At 38.6% G+C, this 21,146-nt stretch overlaps 1 protein-coding gene across 1 annotated transcript in view; it reads left to right on the top strand.

Annotated features, from left to right (window-relative positions):
• The first annotated feature begins 4,157 nt into the window (after nucleotides 1-4,157).
• LOC115823355 (VPS10 domain-containing receptor SorCS1-like) overlaps nucleotides 4,158-21,146 on the top strand; it is a 32,328-nt gene continuing 15,339 nt past the window's right edge. The window contains 10 exon segments of the mRNA XM_030787405.1: nucleotides 4,158-4,521; nucleotides 4,749-4,783; nucleotides 4,785-4,907; nucleotides 12,313-12,380; nucleotides 14,058-14,157; nucleotides 15,859-16,017; nucleotides 16,545-16,618; nucleotides 18,487-18,551; nucleotides 19,014-19,132; nucleotides 20,987-21,076. Of these exon segments, the coding sequence (XP_030643265.1) occupies nucleotides 4,158-4,521; nucleotides 4,749-4,783; nucleotides 4,785-4,907; nucleotides 12,313-12,380; nucleotides 14,058-14,157; nucleotides 15,859-16,017; nucleotides 16,545-16,618; nucleotides 18,487-18,551; nucleotides 19,014-19,132; nucleotides 20,987-21,076 (1,197 nt within the window).

Here is a 21,146-nt window from a genome sequence, read left to right as displayed (position 1 = left end):
CTTCATTCTGCTCTCACCAGTCCATTCAGCTCTTATTAACAGCAACAACAAAAAACCTCAGTTCTGCTCAGACTCCAACTTTTCTCTGATTATATGCCCCTTTCACTGAACTCCACTCAGCATTGTGTGCTGCTTTGCACTATGAACACTAAATCTTGATTATTTTCTTTTTCTATACATACTACTCAATGTCATACTATACTTGCTACGCAATGTTATACCCTCTGTATTACTGCAATTTACAACAGCAATTATAACCTACTCTATTGAGTCACAGTCTCCTTAAAGACTAAATTACTCCTCTCTTAATGGTCCATATATGTTTTTGTTGTTAATAATTGGCTTTCTATTTCTCTCTTCAGTTCTTAAGGGCCAGTCTTCTGAGATTTGGAGGACACTTTTTAGACATCATCACAAACACCATCAGTCCACTAGAGAACCGAGACAGCCCCTCAGGCTATTCACTCACAGAATAGTGAATAGGGGAATGTTGTGTGTGTGTGTGTGTGTGTGTGTGTGTGTGTGTGTGTGTGTGTGTGTGTGTGTGTGCTGTTTTGTGTATATGTGCTGTTTTGTGTATATGTGATGGGTGAGAGAGAGAGAGAGAGAATGCAGACTGAATGCAGGGAAGCGATAGAGCAGAAACAGCAACACTACTTTAAAAACTCTGAGTTCACCTATGGATAGAGAGAGAGAGTGGATTGTGGGTGCGTGAAGGGGAAGGGAAAGGGGGGCCCGCAAAAATAGAACTGAATGTGGAGAACACCTGGAGAGAGGAAAAGAAATCAAGAAAATGAGAAAGTCAGAAAAAGAGAGAAGTAAAGACAAGAATCTATCACTTGAACATAAACCCAGACTTTATATTTGCTCTTCAGTTATCTCTTTATAGACTCCCCGCTCAGCACAGCCCTATAGATACCTTCTAATAATAATGGTAATAATAATAAAGGTAGGATTCTTTGCAGAACAGGGTAGTAATCTCTATTTAAGGGCTACCTGGCAAACAATAATGTGGTACTAGGATACCTGCCTGAAGCTGACAGAGGATTACAGAAGCATGAAGAGCAAGAAAAGAAAGTAAACAACATATGTTAAAAACTTAAACATCTGTTTCAACATGGATAATCAATTTCTGTTTGTGAAAAAAGGTTCTTGAGAGTTGATGAGTTCATTTCTGAATTTAATGGATTGAAAAATTAATACCAAAAATTCGCTCAAGCATTTCCAGAAAATAGAAATCAACAAATCCAAGAAATGTCATACATGCAGATAGTATGCTGACACCACAGGCATGTTTTCACTTTCTTTATCAGTCCTAAGCTCTGGATACATTTCTCTATTTCGATAGTAGTTTTTATAATAGACAATTTTACAGAACAGTTAGTTATATCTGACGTTTTTTGGGTTTTTTTGGTACTCTCTTTTCAGTTCAGCTTGATCAAATCTCTCTCTCTCTCTCTCTTTCTGTGTGTGTGTGTGCATGTGTGTGTGTGTGTGTGTGTGTGTGTGTGTGTGTGTGTGTGTGTGCGTATGCCTTCTGAAGTCAGTTAACTTTGTAACACTTGACCTTGGCTCTAAATGTGTATGAATAAAACAAAGCCAACATTTACACTGTGTATCTGAAAATGTTTTAATTAGTTCTCTCTGTCAGATGGATAATTAAAGTAATTTCCTTTAATATGTCACTCCTCTGGACACAAGACACATGTGGTGTGGAGGCAAAATGCATGCAACCAATTTACAAATGTACACTCTTAATGCATGGTTAGACAACTGCATCAAATCAGAGATATATGCCATTTCCAGTGATGAGTTTTGGCACATCCAATGAGCAAATTCCTTTGGGTAAAAAAAAAACCCCCACTATCAAAAGTGTTTTACAATATGTGGTAATCTGTTGTCTGTTGTGGCTCTGAGATGATTTTGCATGCCTCATTTGTGTTTCAATGCCAAACTGGATTATTTGTGCACTCTGCTGTTTGCAAAGCTCTGTCAAGGGGCTGGGAATGATGCGACTGACTTCTTTCAATACTCCAGAGATTAACTTTGTTTTAAAGATTCTTCAAACATCTCCTGAGAGGGTCAGCATTCCCATCAATCACTCAAACATGTGCAAGAACATGAAGGTGTGAAACTGTGAAACTCCGGTGTGCACACACACACAGCATGACTTGAATGCCAAATGATCAAAAAGCTTGTTAAAATGTCAGAGGTAGACAACACATTTTATGAATTGCTACCTTCAACACATTTCTACTAAAAATATGTGTGTATCTATTCAAAACATGTCATAGACGTGGCAGAGAGCAAAAGACATGTAAATATTTATGTTCTTACAGTAACTCTAAATGTTTTATGTATTTTTTATGTATGTTGAATAGATTTCCATCGGATACACTCCATGTCTGTATTAGTAAAGATGTGAAACATGTGGGAAACAAAAAGGCATGTACATATTTATGCTGTTCAGCAAGGGTGATCTGAATTGATGTGATGGTATTTTTTGCTATAGAGCTGTGAAACTGATGATTCAAGACAAATTGTGCTGTCACTGAATATACAACCTTGAGAATACAATACTCTTTATCCAAGTATTGACACTGAGGTTTCAGAGTTGGTTCAATTAAAATGACATCAAAAATCATAGATAGGATTAGCTGAATCTAATTTGTAAGAAAGCCCCCACACCCACACATATACACGCACAAAGCTTTAACTCAGGTTTTAGGAGCAGAATCTGCTTAAACCGTACACACACACACACACACACACACACACACACACACATACACATGCACACAAATCCAATATGACAAGGTGTATATTCAGTCTGGGTGACAGCCTATGAGGCTTTAATCTCATCTTGTGGACTTAATAAAAAAAAAAAAATAAAAATAAAAAACACACACACACTTCTTCCCTCCTGCTTTGTCGACTGTGCTAAGCCATTATGTTCAAAGTTAATCCACCAGGAAACATGATCATAACATTGTTGAGCTGAGAGCTGCAGATCTTTTATATACAAGAAAGACACACCATATAACTCTATTTGGTCACACATTCATAGATGTATAGGTTGTACATCCTATGATGATCCTGTGGCATGAAAAAGATGGCCTTCTCTAAGAAAATACAGCAGTGTGTTTTATTGATGACAATCTACTTTTGTAAGGTAATTTGTTATTTCCTGTCTAAATAATCATGCTGGTACTGTCAGTGTACATAAAATGTCCGCTGGTGACCCTGTGTTATAGATTTGTATATTTTAATAACCTGTAAGCCTCTTACTTTACAGAGATAACGTTTTTATATTTACAGTAACTCAAAGTAGTGATGGCGTGGAAGTTTGCCTTTGGAGTAGCGGCAGATAGCTTAACTGAAACTGAGGTGGCAGTTGCACACTGCGTCATTAATGCATCAGAATCCGTGTTCTGTGTAGGTCTACTGACTGAGTCATCGATATCATAGTCTTTTTGAAAACACTGTACTCACATATACACTTCAGCTCTGAAATTTTATCCATAAGAGGAAAAATCTCACAGGTAATGAGTCACAATGAGCATAATTAATAAGACTGAATCATACATCACTGTGTCTGAAAAAAAAGTGAACCGCAGAATCCAAAGTGTTTTTTAAGGGGATTTTAAATCCAAGATCCTGACCTAGTTCGTTCAATTTTGAAAACCAGTCTTTTTCCGCTTAATAGTTCATTTGATAATATACATTCTCTAAAATATTCATTCATAATTGAATATAAGAGTTTATTGCCTGAAACTTTTTATCCCATGCCGGCAGGTGACAATGACAAACTTTTAGTGTTGAGGCGATTAAGTCAAGCTGATGTTCCTCTCCGAAGACTGACATCAGAGAGAGAGAGAGAGAGAGAGAGAGAGAGAGAGAGAGAGAGAGAGAGAGAGAGAGAGAGAGAGAGAGAGAGAGAGAGAGAGAGAGAGAGAGAGCGCGAGCGCGAGCGCGCAGGGAGAATATCCCCTCGCGCTTCTTCACTGCCTGAGCCACTGGTGTTTTTATTTGTATTTGAACTTGAGGCACTCCGTTGCGCACACATCTTTGCTGTCTTTACTGTCACTGATACACTATTCAGTTTATGTAGGCAACCGCGCAGAGATAGATAATCAGTTAAAGCAGGTACAAACGGAATGACAAGGTATACCAGGAACTGGCCCTTCAGCCACGGGGCTCTCTGGATATGGCTTGTCACCCTAACTGCCATTCTTGGCGTCAGCGGAGCGGAGATCCAATGCATTCCATCATGCCCAGTGCTTTCATCCTTATCCGGCATACGAGGACCTCGCTTGCACACTACAACAGATTTAAGCGAAACCGGCAAGAAAATTGAGGATTACGGGACGGAAATGTCCAGATATGATGTGGATTCTCAGACAGGAGAACTGCTGGACAACATGGACAATGATTCTGACATTAATGACAGTTTTTCTCCTGAACCTCCGAGCGAACATTATCCTACCGGTACATCATTTAATCTAGATGTCACCAGCAGTGGTGAGGCTAAACTTTCCAATTCGAAAACACTCAGAAATATTCAGGAGAGTGGTCCTGAAAGTCTGACTCTTCTTTCAAACATCGGCAAAGTAGTGAAAAGAAACGCTGATCATCGCCGTGCACAGCGTAAAAGAGAGGAATTGAAGCAATCCGACTTGGAACAAAGCTATACGACGCCAGATTGGGGTTGGGATTCTCGAGGTGCGCGCGGCGCCCGGTCAGCAGAGGGCTGGGAGAGCTGGTCCCGGGCACAGTGGAGCAACCAAGAGAGCCAAGCGACGGCATCAACGCAGGATGAGTTTAAACTAAACAGTTCTATTTTTGCTCTGACCGGCGATTCGGCTCATAATCAAGCCATGGTACACTGGTCCGGGCAAAACAGCAGCGTAAGTAGCTTAGTTTATGGTTTAGGCTCTGCCTTACTAGTTTAAGTGTCAATTTGTTTTGCGAGAACTCATCAACTTAATAACAATAAATTTTATAGATTATGTATTATGTGTTAGCTAAAAACACCTTATTTACTTTTCCCTGCCTCAGTACATGCATTTCTGTGCAATTTCGGCAGCTCCGCTGTCGCAAGCCGCCTTAATATTATGATCTTTCTGAACACATATTTTGACACACATGTCTCTCAGGTGGTTAATAAGCAAGTGTAACATCTGCAAAAGGTTTGCTGAGGAAGGGCGGGGTGACGCCCCAGTGCTTTACATCGACGCTATCCTCTTGCACCGAAGTCATATCCGTCATATACCTGAGGCATAGAGGGATGGGTGTGCCAGCTGAGGTCGTGTGTGCGCGCTAGGTGATGGGAATTGTGTATGAGATGGGTAAGATATATCTGGGTTCTGGAAAATTCCCAGATGTGCCGTTCATCAGCAGGGGCTCCCAATCCTTTGAACTAAAATGTATGAGCTGAACATCAGCTCTTAGCAAAAAATCATGAGATTCTGTCATTCTATTATAAATTCATAGGTATGTTGAAACTCACTGTGTGTGATGAAACTGAACCTGTATCCACACTGGAAAGGGATAACAGCATGTATTTCTCCTTTCTTTAACCTCACATTGGTTCGCAATTGCAAAAATGCTCTCTCTGGGAGTTTAGCAGGATGAGCTTAAAACATAACGAAATGACCTAGAGGTCGACCAGGCGGCCTGCTGGGATGACCGATATTTGAAATCGCCATCACATGAAGCTTTGCGACCAAATGCTTTGAACACCTTGTCTAAGGAACAGGAATAAAAAAGAGCAAGGAGTCATTCCTCTGCTTTTAAAACCTTACAGCCTCTCAGTCACTGATGTCTCATTCCATCCCTCTGGGCTTCCCCCTGCCATTTACAGTTTTGTCTCCCCTCAGTAAAACACGCCTGATTCAACTGTGTATTCAAGCGGTAGGTTGTTTTAGTCCAGGGTGGTAGTAGCCAAAAATGAACAAGTTTGTTCATTGTCCAGTGTTGGGGTGGGGTGAGGGTGGGAGCCCTTGAAGACTTGAAAATGTTGGTCTCGATGAACCTTGTAGAGAAAGAATGAATTGGTCACACACCATGAAACTCTGATATGTTTCTTACCTCTTGGAGATGTGTGCTAATGAGCAAATGTTCATAGGTATAACCCCAGGCTGTCCTTGCCCAGTCAAGTCAAAAACGTCTAAAACATGGCCGTGTTATCTCCTGGGTCACACCACTGTCTACAGCGTATTCAAAACAGATTTTCATTATTCACAAAAATAATAATAATAATAATAATAATAATAAAAAATAAAAAAATAGAATTCATATTTGGTCCAAAGTTTTGAAAGATAAACAGTGTCATTTTATGTTCTTGAGTGAAAGTGTGGTTCAGCTGGTGATTGCCTTACTCCTGCTCCTGGGCTGTTTGGTTTGATGGAGTGGAAAAACAGATAGGCATTGATGTGAGATGCCGGCGGGAGTTGATCAGACCCCCACGGGTTCAGTACTGCTCAGACACACAGCAGGGAGCAGTGGAATTGGGTACTCACATGGGCAGAGCATTGTTTTGAGGAAGTGCAGGGTTGAGTAGGTTCTCATAAAGTCAGACAGACAGGACCTTTTAACCAACATTTTGAGTTGGAGGTGGAGCAGAGCATCTGAGAGCCATACAGTATATATTATAGTACAGTGGCCGGTGTATAATTTACTCTGAAAGAGTTAAATCAAGTTTGAGAGAGTCAGTATGGCCAATGCATTTCTGCCAGTGTTAAATTAATTGATGGGTGTACCAGCACAGTTGTCTTTTTTCTTTCTGCACTTAAATTTGTTATTGACATTGATACATTCTTGAGTGTCCATCTTGTACCTCATTTCATAACTTTAAGTCAGAAAAACCTGAAAAAGACAATGCTTTTCTCTTGACAATCCAACTGGAGCTGTGAGGGCAATTAACTCAGAGCCACACTTTTGGTGAATTGAGGCCTGTAATTAGAGGTTCCTTGTATAGCTCCCTGTGGTTTTCAAGCACTGTTTCTGTTCTCAGATCTCAAATCTGCTTATCATGTCTACTATATAGCTGATTCAGTCACAAGTGAATACAGTTCTTTGATGCTTTTTAATTTTTCCTTCTAAACCTCATAGTTTTATGTAGCAGATTTTGGCATTGTTAAATTAACTCTGAAAGTGTTTATGTTACCTCAGTCTCAATGGATTCTGCGTATAAGTGTCAAAAGACAGGGTAACAATTGTCTTATATGAAGTCTCACTGTAAAAGGTTAAGTTTGAAACTTTTCATTGTGAGGGTTCAGATCAAAGAGTTCTTTAGGCCGCTGACCATCTTCTGGCTGCTTCAAAGTTTGTAGTGGTGCTGACTCAGATTTGGCCTATGGGGTTTACATAAGGTTATTATTAATTTATCAGGGTTTATGATACTAGGAGTGTAATGCATGATTTATGTTTCAGCTGACCAGGCGTTGGCTTGTAGATTAGAGCCCATCACTTGGTGCAACATCTGGCTAAGGCCAAAATGTTGTCTCCACGAATTAACCAGTCTGAGGTAAAGCTGACACATTAAAGGAATCTGCTATATACATATGGATAAAACAGATAGATAAATAGATTACAGTACAGGATTATGTTGAGCAGGTAAAATAGTTTGGCAGCTGTGTAATAATTTATATATCAAATATGTAACAGGAGCAAGTTTATCTGGTCAGTTCAAGAAGACAACACAAAACCTGGGGATGAGAGGACGAGTAGGAAATACATGTTAATGTTATGTGCTTAAGTAACTCTTTATGTCTCTGTTTGTTTGTTTGTTTTTCTCATATTCATTTACCAAAAGAAGGAATGGAGTGTCTTTAACTTTAAACCTGTTTTTGAGTTGCTAGAGCAAGCATTGTGGCAGCTAGTGAAAAATTAAGATATCTACATTTGCATTTCCTAGTTTAGGGATGGCACTCCTACTTTCAGGATGTCACAGAAAAAAGTCTGATGTTTTACTAATTCCTAATTATTTTTCCCACTAGAAATTAGGCTTACCTGTTTTAGCTTGCACTGATTTACCTAATTGTAGTTGCTTGGTAACAGAAAAACAACTGGATGCAGATTTGTTTGATGTACTTGTGCACTGGCTGAGAGACTGTCAGTATTTAAAAAAGTTTCAAAGAATTTAATGTTATATTCATAGGGAGTTATGATCTACTCTTTCTGGGACTTTCTCAATTCCTTTAGCTGAAATTTCATTGCTATTAATTAACATGGAACCCTTTAAAATTGAATGATTAAAAATCTTTATAGACTATAACCACAAATGGGACACAAAAAGCCCTTGAAAAGCATCACAGCATCACAGAGATTGTTATTCTACACATTTTCATTCACTTGGTGTCTTTGGCTGAAGAGAACAGTTAGAAATGTTTGAAAATGTCTGAATTCTTTGTACTAAACAAATTAGAAAATATAGAGACAGACATCCCAAAGGCTACACTTTTGGATGGTGTTGGTTGGCAGATATTGACAGAATGTCTGTGAGGGTTACTAATGTCTTGTTGGACTAAACAGTCAGGATAAAAGACTGATTAGTCTTGTTGAACTAAACAGTCAGGATAAAATTCCTCTAATGCACTTTTTGAGGAAAGATTAAAGTCTTGGGCAAGTTCTGCCTCTAATCTTTTGTCTAATGTTCTGAAAGTGTCTTGTGAGATTGTACCAACACTGAGAAATATGCATAATATTAAAGAAAATGACGCACAACCTTGGGCATCGCTATTGTCTTCGTTATTGGGACTGTCATTAAATTATTCCATTTGTTTGTTTGTTAGTTATAACTCCAGAGCACTTTCAGTGGTATCAGAATTATTATATGAGTATCTTGAAGGAGAACTATCAAACTGTCTAGTGTATTAACTGTTTAGTATTTATCAAGTCAGAGGAGTGTTTTACTGACTTATTGATTGCCCAGTTGGTTTTATTACTGAGTATGTTTGAATTGGGTTGTTGATCATCCAGCACATTGTGCTGCCTTATTTTATTCCACTGGGTAATATCCAGTCTCAGTATTAACCATTCTGTCTTTGTGAATCAGTGATTTGCTGTTTTGCCATGTGAAGCTAGCCTCATACTTGATATTTAACATGTTTCAGGTATACTGCTACATTTTTGATCGTGACATTTTAAGGCATTCAAAAGGCAAGATTACACACACGTTTGTAATCTTGATTTGTAAGCGCATGTTATTCTGTTAGAGCTCATCAGTGGAAGTGTTTAAACACATCTGAACTGGCAACGAAGCATCTGCCCTCAGCAGAACAGCTGCTCTCCTTCTTATGCGTTTGTCTGAAAGGTGCTGCTTTCTAAGTTTAGCGTTTCAGGTGCCAGTTTCATTATGCACTGAGCATTCCACTACTGTTGCATTTTGAGAGTTGAGTATCTGAGTCTCACATTTGCAGGCTTCTGCCATTTTCATGAGGTGAATTCATAAACGTAACTCAGCCTTAAAATATTCCCAGAGCCCTGGATTCTGAGGACATTTGGATCAGGTGCTGATTTTTGGCAGTCAAACCAATGTATGTGGTTAAGGCTTCAGTAGCTCCATCCAGAACATTTTTAACATGTAAGTCATTTGTTTGTATTCTGGTCGGTCCATGCGTTAAGAGCCTCTCTTGTGAGAATCATCCATCTCTTTAATTGTGTTGGGAAAATATGGTCCTGCTGTTATTGATGAGGCGGGTAAAGAAATTCCAAAGCTGATTGGGAGACATCGGGTATCCGGGTACGAGGGGGAGAGGAGAATGTCACCGGGAAGCTTTGATGAAATGATAATGTGAAGTCTTGCCCAGCTTTAATTTATCTGTCTCAGTTGGGTTGTCACCCCCTTTCCCATATCCCCCCTAACAACTGGTGCCCCCCCCAACGATAATCTGTTCTCCCTAAACCCATCTAAGTCATGACAAAGCCCTTTTCACACCTCAATAATGATTAAACTCATTTAAATGCATTTCTCACAGGTACTTTGAGATTTACCCAGGATTTTGGGGGCTTGGAAATCAATTTGCTTTTTCATCTATGATGAATAATCATACTGGTGACATTTTGAAGAAAAATTTCGCTGTCGTTGCATGTTAATTGCCTGGCCCTATCCAATGCTGTCACGGAGGCGGAGTTACTATTTGTGGCTTTATGATTGAAACAGCTCCCCTGAGGCTAAGAGGATATCTACTATCTGTTCCATAATGTCTATCAATCCTTTGACAAAATTATTATCCAACACATCTGATTGACCATTTCATTCAATGAACTCAATTACAGTAATATTACAGTACAAAACTCATTAATTTAATCAAATTCTTGGGAAAGGATAATAATGCATGAACTTATTTTCTTGTGTTGAGCTGACACGGACTGCTGTTTTTTTATGGTCTCAGTGCCTGTTCTTGCTGTGTGTTTTTTTTTTTTCTGCACCCTGCACTTAAAGTCCAGACCAATGCCAGCTCTGCAGCAGCAGCTGGCCACTGACAGCGAACGCAAATCTTCCAACTCTGTTGTCTGGAAGCTCTCCAGATTAATGCCAATATGAATTAGCTCTGCTGGACACAGGCAGTAATTGGCTGAGGTTGTGGAAACTCTTGCTGTTTGCTACTGCGTACAAACAGCGACCCCCCCCCCAGAGAGCTGTAAAGGCCAGCTCACTGTAGATCATAAATCTCAGACTCCCTAACCAGCTTTTTATGTATTACTTTGTGTGTTAACAAGATACTCAGATTATGACTTACAGAAGTCCTCGGTACCAAATTTCTAACCAACATGGTACGCTTGAGAGTTTACTTTCTGTTTTTCTGTGCTCAGCTAAACACATCATAAACAGAACACAACAACTAAACAGAGAGACAGTTTGTTTCTATTCAAGTAGCCCTTACCAAGGATTCTTCTTTTATACTGAAAAATTCATGATGATATTTTGTGCCTTACCTGGAAGTCACTTGGCCTAATTTTGGATTGAAAGGTTCTTTAGTTATCTTTGGATCCATGATGCTTTTCTTTCTAAGCTCCACAGCAAGGGAGGTTTTTTTTTTTTTTGGAGGGGGTGTGTGTATGTAAAATAAGCAATGAAAGGACTATTAAATATGTGAGAAAATGAACACTAACTCACAAAAAAAAAAAAAATCAGTGAAAATGTCAACACCTCAATAACTAAAAATGCACACTGCCCTGTAGTGTTACCCAACTTTAAAAGCCAAGAGATTTGTTTGTTAAAGGGAAGTGTGTGTTTACAATCTGCAAACAAGGGTTCTTGCATTATTAATCAAGAGATGTGCAGTGTTTGATTCCAGCTCTGAGGAAAAGTAATGAACAAAGTTTCTTATCAGGCAACAGGACAGAGTCACAGAGAGAGACAGAAACCTGTCACTAATCCTGTAAAAAAAAATTTGCCTTTCTGTAGACATCTTGCAAAAGATCAGTCTTAATTAACAGAGGTCTGTAAGAAGACTTGGTGACCTTGACACTTTGGTGACACCGGGCCTTTTGTTTTAGTTTTTTTTTGTTTGTTTTTTGTTTTTTGGGCTGGAGGTATTTGCCAAATTGTCGAGAATCCACAAAACAGTCTGTGAATGTTGGATGTACTGCACACTTATGTATTTGTCTATATAAAGCATACACAGCCAAAAAGGCCTGGCGGCCTAAATGAGTAAATTATAGCTCTCTCAAGCTCTTTTTCTCTCTCCTGCTCTTCTTTCTTGAGCAGAATGCATCTGTAGGCTGATTTTTTGACAGGGTCTTAGATTTTTTTGTGTGTGTGTGTTTGTGTGTGTGTGTGTCTGTTTGCTTGTTATCTTGGTTTGATGAGCTAGTTCTCGTTCTTGTGAATGTTTGATGAGGTTTTTTTTTTGTATCAAGGCAGCAGTGTGGTTGATTAAAGGATCTCACCTGAGGTTTCTTCACCCCTCAATCCATCACAATTATATAAGGGGGGAAAAATGAGGGCTCAAGTTAATACTTCTCTTTTTCTCCAAAACAAGATGAAGCTGCTTTTTGTATTGCCAAAATCATATTTTTGGTTACAGTTTAAGGCTCTTATGCAGAATTTACATCTCTTACATGTCTTATATGGCAACAACAACATGAGTCTTGAAAACAGAAGCGATTTCTGCTCATAATTTAAAAGAAAAAAACTCAAGTGTAATAATTTTATGATGAAATAAAACAAACAAACTGTCCTTTAAGGCAGAGCTGGACCAGTTGTAATAGGTGTGACGTATGTTGTGCAGATACATTGCATATGCAGTTCTCTGGTTTTGTTGTTGTTTATCTGATTCAAACCCATGTGTTGTGTTTTTACAGGTGATTCTCATGCTGACTAAGTACTTTGACTTCAGCCTTGGGAGTGTGACTGAGAGCTCCCTGTGGAGGTAAAAAGTTCTAATTTGTCATAAGTCAGTTTAACGACACGCATACTCATATACAATCATATGAGATTATGTTTACCTGTCACTGGAGGGCAGCTTTGTTATAAAACTAGTTCAAAAATAGCTGAAATGAGCTTATAACTTGATGTATTCAAATTCATTTCTGGGACTGGACTCTGTAACTACTGATAATACACATGACCCTAAACTGACACTCAATAAGCCTATCCTTCAGAAAGGCAAATCTTCAGGTTTTGTTAGGAAAATTACATTTTGGATTAGTCGTAGTGAACCAAGTGAAATAGATTACATATTGACAAAGGCCAGCTGAAGAGCTATGACAGAATCTCATTAACATATCCTGCCTTTGCTTTATTTTGCCTTTCTCTTAACTCTTCATTTAGAAGCAGTATTTTTCCAGGCTCTCTTACCTGGAGAATGTAGAAAATGACTAGATGTAAGGAAAAGGTGACGTAAAATGTGGCAAGAAGTGAGAGTCTTCACAGTATTTTACATTTGGAAACAATCCAGCAGTGAAAATGCATAAATAATCTTTGAATAAACAAATCTATTCAATGCTTGTGGCATCTGGTGCATCTTAGAAACAGGTGGACTCCTATGAGTAGGGTGTTTTCATTGTTATTTATGCCATTATATTAAAGTGATCTTAAAATTAACTCAAATTACCCTCAAAAATGTTATACTGATCGGTCAAAACAGGTGTAGGGATTTAATATAGTCATTTTAATTAGATTTTGTAGTGCCTGAAGTGTTTATTTTAGTTGAAGACCACACATTCCAGTGTGGTTATTTGTGTAATAGTTTGATAGAGTTTTACACTCTAACCATGAGAAAATTAGATTTACTAACAGTGAATGCTGTGTAATTGGATTTATCCTGTTGCACTAGCTTTCTATGTAAAGCTATGGGCCTTTTCTTCATAATTTGTGCTTGAATATCGAAATGAGCTCTATGGAAATATCAGTTAAGCCCATAGTCACAGAAAGAGAGACTGTCACACTCCAGTTCCTGCAATATCAGAAACTTATTGAATTATGGATGAGACCAGAAACTTCAAGTATATTTTACTTCGGATGCAGAGAGTCTCTGGTTGCCCAATTTAATATCAAGAAGGATTGTGCAGTTAATTAGGGCACACATTTAAGATTGTAAATGGGCCTCAATTTCAGTCTGAGAATCTGATATGAGAAACGTGGTCTGCAGGGGCCTTCAGTGCTTTGTTTGTCTAACTCTGTAAGTATCTTGTAATTATTCAATAGGAATAAAAAAATATCATCAAAATAACATCTGCAATGTGGAGCAAAACGGATATGAAATGGTATAATTTTTAGAGATAATGATATAAATACAAATCTCTTAAGGCTTTTGTTGTTTTTGTTGTAGTAGTAGTAGTTGTTGTTATTGTCATTGTTGTCTTTTTTTGGAGACATCTGTTTTGGCTTTGGTTGAATCATTTGTTCTCTTTTCATCTATCAAATTGTTTTACATTTTCTGTTTTCCCCCTGGGCCCCCTTTTTAATGACAATTATTGTGAAAAAGCTCTCCCTCTTCATCTTTTTCTTATTCATATTGACTTGCCCATCCATGCATTCACTTCCCATTCTTTCTCCATAGAGAAAATATTTTACTGGTTTACTAAATCTTCTAATTGAATTCCAGGTCGACAGACTACGGCACCACATACGAGAAACTCAATGAAAAAGTGGGATCAAGGACAATACTGAGTTACTTGTATGTCAGCCCCAACAACAAGAGAAAGGTGAGCCTTAGCAAACACAGCACGAAAATGCCCCGAAAGCCACTGAGTCATGTGACATTTTGTTCCATTGTTGTCTGCTCATGCACCAATTCAAAGCTGTACCCATCCGCCGTGAAACAGAGGATGACTGTAAAGTCTGAGGACTAGGTTGAATGTAGCACATAAAAGATTTATGTAATATTCTGGGTTTTAATTATTTTTTATTAAATCTGTGACATTTCCTTGTTCTTGGAAAAAAAAGGGTTTTAAAATCCTTTAAAAATTCTAAAACTAATTTAAACAGTTTTAAATATTAAAGTCAATGATCCTTAGCTCCGTTTGCTTGAATTTGAACATTATTGGATACAATTGGATAACATCTACGGCAGTGATTAGTCAATTAGGTAAATTAACATTTACTTTAGCCAGTCATTTTATCTGCCCGTTCATCTCATAATGTCATGTTATCTGTCGTCCAGCTGCCGTAAGCAGCTCCAGTTATCAAAGCCTGTTTAAGGAGAGTACCAGATGGAGTCCTTAAAATGATTTTGTTTAAGGTCATGTACCCACAGCTTCACATGCTGTCTTTTTTTGTAAGGCATCGTGTGCACATCAGACGAATAAGTCAGAAAACAAGCCCTGACAGTGTGGTGGTGCTCAGCTTATTCAGTGGCTATTTACCAAGATCGTTATCCGATAAAATAATCTGTTCAATGTTATTTTTTTATGTTAAGGCACCTGGTATGTTTCAAAATAGAATTCCTAGCTTTTAGCTGTGCTTTACATCATGTCAAGTTAATCACCTCATCATTTGTTCAATTCTGTGTATTGTGAAGCAAAACACCTTGTTGTTTCTTCCAAATTGATTGATTTGACCAGTCATTGTTCATTGGTCACTACACATAAATAGTGACTGTTTACTAATTAGAAGCACTGCAGAATAAAGCTGCCTAAATACATTTTACAAAGTGCATAACAGCTTCACATACTCTGTCATGTTTAAGGAAGACGGAAAAGATTTATGACTGTGTGCGGTTAGCGGTAAAATGTTATGTAATGTATCAATTTCATAATCTGTCAAACATCTAAATAACCTTTCTTGCTGCTGCATGACCTGACTATCTTGAATGGATATCGTCATAAAATATGATTTGCTTGGGATGAATGGTCAAAATTTACATCAGATAACCTTGTCATAGGTCACATAAGATGCCTTCAGCACCTTACCTGTCACATTCAGTATACATGCTACTTACCCATCTGTGCAAATTCAAAACAACGAGACCACAATATCTAACCCAAAATTATATGGTACTGTCATTATGAAATTCTGAGGGTATTGAATGTGCTGTGCATTTTGTAACACATATTATTTCAAAACTGCTGAATGGCACCAATAAACCAATCGAATTAATGCCGGGACGTATATCTTTCCCCTATGCATCCATGCTGTCTTATCATACAGATGGATCGTCCTTTGCAGATTTTATCATTGACCTCAGTGTTGATTTCATCATGTTTTAGGTCTGTTCTGTCTATAGACCACGTTTATGGGCCTGTTCTCTCTGATCGTGGTATTGATTGCTCTCTGTCTCAGATCATGTAATTGATTGCTTTCTGTCTCTGATCAGTGTTATGGATTATGCTCTAACTATTCAGTTATGTGATTGATTTGGCTCTTTGTCTCGGATCACGTTATCGATCACGCTCTTTCCTGCTCAGATCATGTTATTGACAGATCCGGAGGTGGAGAGCAGTTTGTTGATCAGTCTGGATGAAGGTGCATCTTATCAGAAGTTCCCTTTGAGTTTTGTCATCCACAGCCTGCTGTTCCATCCAGAGCAGGAGGACTGGATCCTGGCTTACAGTCATGAACAGAAGGTGCTCTTCTCACTCACCTGCAGATTGCACCACTCACATCTGCATGGATTATACTTAACACCTGTCTCACCTACTTCACTCACTGTAGATTATGCTAATGACCTGTCTCTCTACATGAAAAACATTACTCTACAGCAACTGTAGGACAGTCAGTTGTCACTGAGCTACGGAACATAAGGAAATATCTGGCTTATGTTTTTAGAAGTAAAAAAATCTCACAAACACATCAACATCTAACTTTCAGACTCAGAAGGAAATAATAGTTCCTGTCTAAGGAATTTGCTCTCTCTCTCTCTCTTTCTCTCTCTCTCTCTCTCTCTCAGACACACACACACACACAGAACTTTGATCATATCTTTGTCATTTTTTAGCAAACCCTCTTTTGTAATTCTCTTTTTAGTGCTGAGTTTGTTTACATAAACCTTACAAAAGATGATCATTCTTCCTTCTCTGAGAGTGTGTGTATACTCTGAGTGTCCTGACTAAGGTCTGAATTATCAAAAATCTTTTTCTTTCTGTCTCTGTAGCTCTATGTCTCTGTGGAGTTTGGGAGAAGTTGGCAGCTGGTCCATGATAGAGTCGTTCCCAATAGATTTTACTGGTAGGAACCTTCAGTTCATCCATATTCAAAATCCATACATTGACAACCACCTTCAACCACTGTTCCTCACTTTCAGTATGTTTACCAGAAGCAGTCGTTTCTGCCTAGGCTATTCATGTTAATGTTTACTGTGCTTAGTGGTCTGCATGCATTAATTTATCATAGCATAGCATTAGCTTTTGTTTGTCCATGTTGAATAATGATACAATACAATAAGTTTGATACATTAGAGTGAATCTGGATTTCCTGATGTCAAATGGCTGCATTTAGTAGATTTTGTTGCTATGAATGAGATAATGAATGGGCCCACCAAAGTAGTCACTGGTGACACAGATGAATGGTTATTTCCCATAAATTGCATTTAGCTGATGAATGTTATCGGATTAAATTCAGCACAGGCCCAGTCTTCTCCCTGGACGTGATGTCATCTCAGTGTCCAAATATAAATAGCCTGAAAGTAATAATGACAAAGCCTTTTTATTACAAGTAGAGCCTGCTGAAAAAAGCAGGCAGGAAAATAAGAATTACTGCTCTGTTTTAAGACGATTCATGGATTTTTCCAAATGGAAAAAACCCCAAAACTGTTCTATTTCGCTTTAGTTTTTCGTCCATTTGTTTGTTTTGTTTCAGAGATAACAGTATTTGTTGTTCCATAAGATAACTCCTCTTGGTCCCACTTGTGTCAACACTGAATTACTTTGTTTCCCCTTCCTGATTTTCATTCATGAGCTAACTGCAGGCCCTTGTCTTCTATTATCCGTTACATTACTTCATTACAAGTGAGAAGTAAGAAGTCATTCCGATCTCCCAGGTGTCAGAGGAGTCACAGTAGATTGATGTGTCTTTTTAAAAGAATACATTTCTGACTTATATGGAGCATTTTTTAAGCAGCATAAAATCTCTTTGTACTCCATTTTGAGAGGCTCCGTATCTTTTCTTTTTTTTCTTTTCTTTTCTTTTCTGCTTACTTGACATGTCTTTTAAGCATGTAAATTTGTAAGATAAACTGAAAATGTCCATTTTTTTTTTTTTTTTTTAACATAATCCAGTGTGCTGTGTAGAGTAGTGTAGCTGCTGCAGCAGAGAGCAGTACACTCTGTGTGTAACATGATGTTGGCAGCACATGCATGAAGGCCTTATTTAAGACACAAGGGCTGTTGAGCTTGGTCAGTCAGAGATAAAGGATTTGACAGAATCGCCAATAGAGAAGATGGAGCACTGAGAAACAGCAAGGATATTTCAGTCTGCTGAGAGAGGCAAGATTTATACTTTTTGTAGCACGCACGCACACACACACACACACACACACACACACACACACACACATTCATCTTAACTCACAGGGGAAAGGTTGAAAAAGACTCGTCTGTCTTCCAGTGTGACTGCTAAAAGGCTGTTCCTTTCAGCATCATTTTCACTTGGGAATTTTGGAATTATCTGATGTTAAACCACTATAAACTATTCCCAATTTTTTTATCCAAAGTAGGCACTTTGAAATTCAGTGTCATTATTTGCTTTGCTTTGGTGCTATTTTGTGAGACTTGCTTCTGTTCATTTATAAGAATCTGTTTTATCTGTGATTAATTTATGAGAATCTGTAGAAACCCTATGATTAAAGATTAAAGATTAAAATGTATTATTGTTCGAAATGTGTTCATTTATTTCTCTTCATTCACGGCTAATGCTCAGACTAAGCTCTAAAGGAAACCAATAAAAAGTTAATTTGAGTCGGGATTTATGATCAAGCTCAGGCTTGATGCTGGACCTCCAAACACTGGTCCATTCAAAGAACAGAGTGTCCTCCTTACATCTGCATGTTTGTCAGTCTGTGAGGGCTGTGATGTTGTTACTGTGTCGCTGTGCTACAGGTCCAAGCTGGGTTTGGACAGAGAGCCTGGTCTTATCCACCTGGAGACTAGTGTGTCAGATACCCGTGAGTTACTCTCTCTGCATGTGTAACCTGACACACATACATTGCCATACACACATACACACCCATTCACACACAGACACAGACACATGCACACAGAAACACACACACATACACACACACACACACACAGACACACACACACTTTGTCTATCTATCTATCTATCTATCTATCTATCTATCTATCTATCTATCTGTCTGTCTGTCTGTCTGTCTGTCTGGACTCATCTGTCTATAAATTCCCATCTGTCCACCCTCCTTCCTTTGTTGTGTCAAGACCTGAGTAAGTAAATAAATGTGTGTGTGTGTGTGTGTGTGTGTGTGTGTGTGTGTAGTTGAGAGCATCCCTCTTCAGTGCTTCTGTTCCCCACTCATCAATATCATTAATGCGGGCGACTGTTGGAATGCTAATGGGGAAGTTTAATGTGCGGCCTTTGTGATGGCCTAACTAATGGTCCTGTACAGGGTCTCTCTACATCACCTGCAGACTGCAGAACTGCTCTGAGGTCAACAGAGGCCAACCCTTCCCTGGCTACATCTCACCCAACTCCCTAGTGGTCCAAGACGAGTATGTCTTCATCCAGGTGAGTTATAATCAGCATACATCTTTTTTTTTTTTCAATTTGTTTCACCAATACACTCTTATCTTAAAAAGCTCAATTCCAGTCCTGGGGTTCCCAGTCCTGCTGTTTTTCATATCCTTCAAACACTGTGGTTTCTGATTGGCTGAGGAGAGCACCCATCTGTTTACGAGGTAAAAAAAAAAAAAAAATCATGCTCTGATTAAAAGGTGAGGCTAAAGATCAGCATGGTAGTCCCTCCTGGACTGGAACCTCAGCCTCCTTGCATAAGGATTGATTTATAGATCGAAGTCTAATACATTCAACCAGTCATTGACAAACTGAAAAAAAACAAAAAAAAAACATCCTCAGCTTGGACCACTGGGGCTGAGATTTAAGATTTTGCAATAAGATGTGAACACGATAGTGAAAAGATCTTTAAAAAATATATATATATTAAAACTCTATCCTGCTTTCCCCCTATTATTTTTCTATCAAAGCCAAAGCCAGAGCTCAAAAGTCTTCACATTTATGAGAACTGGATAGTCAGTGCCTGCTGGGAGCAGCAGGACCACTGTGGCTGATGAAATGCTGTCTGTCGATTACATGCTAATTCTGCAATTAAATGCAATCAGGGGGAAGGGTCAAAGGTATTTCTGTGTCTTATTTGTGTGCAGCAGTGCTGTGTTCTTTTTTTTTTTCTTTCTTTCCGGACGCCTCTCTTGCCATTAATTTGGGTGTCAGGTTTCAGCTCACACATTTACACTCTCTCTAATTTTCAACTGCAATTGTTCATTCAAACTCAAAGATTTTTGTTTTTGCTCGAAGCTGACTTGAATGGATCTCGTGTTTTCTTTCAGAGGCGATAAATTTATGTGCAGTGTGATAACAACTGATCAAATATCCTCCTTTTATTCATCTCTTGGCATAGATGAATTCATTGAGCCGCTAATTCAAACAACTAAACCAGTCTTTCATGTCATAGAAAATAAATATATTGTGATCCTTTAAGAAGTCTTCTTTTTTAATCATTAAAGTTATGAAATGACAAAGTAGAAATGCGTTGCCGGCGAACTGTCACTACCCCCGCGTGTTTCAAAGTCCTGTTCTGTACTTCCAGTGCTCCTGAAACTGATAAAGTCTCCTCTGTATTAATGGATTTTTTTTTTGGTTTGGAATTTCATTTCCTCATATCTGCCTCTGTTTTAGTAATAAAGGCACTGACACTCGAATCCTCTTCAGTCAGGGCTTGTCTATCATTCAGTTTCAGAAGTACTCAGAGCCATCCTAGGAATGAGAGAAAAGAGAGGGGAGAGAGAGAGAGAGAGCGGGAGGGAGAGGGGGAGAAAGAGAGAGAGAGAGAGAGAGAGAGAGAGAATATTTGAAATTAAAAAACAGACCTTTATCTCACTTATTCACTGTTTTACTCTTTTACATGCAGAAACACATGTAGGAGCTCTGGGCAGTGCATTACCATAATGAATGAATGTTACCATATAACATCAATGCAAAAACCTCATATAGAACAGAAAATCGTCAATTACAGTCATCTCAGCACATCAGACAACAATAATTCATTATTTATAACGGAGAAGAGAGCACAAACAGAGAGCAAGAGATAGAGGATGGGGGAAAAGAGAGAGAGAGAGAGAGAAAGAGAAAGAGAGAGAGAGAGAGAGAGAGAGAAGGGAGGGAGAGCGAGAGATAGAAAGAAAGAGAGAGAAAGAGAAGAAAGGGAGGGAGAGAGAGAGAGAGAGAGAGAGAGAGAGAGAGATGGCTTTATATGTGTAAGGTACTCAGTATCCTCAGATGTGTTTGGTATTTTTAGACTGTGTTTGTGAATGTGCTGATAGCAGTGCTGTTTTATTGCTCTCTCAGGTACCCACACAGGGCAGGCCTGTACATTATGTGTCATATAAAAGACATCATTTTGCTCCTATAAAATTACCCAAGTATACGTTAGCCAAGGTAAGCACTGCATATCTAAAATCACATCCTCAACTACAAAGCATTACATTGTCCTTTTGCTGTTCCCTTT

This window comes from Chanos chanos, chromosome 10 (assembly GCF_902362185.1).
Source record: "Chanos chanos chromosome 10, fChaCha1.1, whole genome shotgun sequence".
NCBI classification, from domain to species: Eukaryota; Metazoa; Chordata; class Actinopteri; order Gonorynchiformes; family Chanidae; genus Chanos; species Chanos chanos.
Note: the sequence above shows the minus strand (reverse complement) of the source record. Positions and strands in the feature narration are given on the sequence as shown.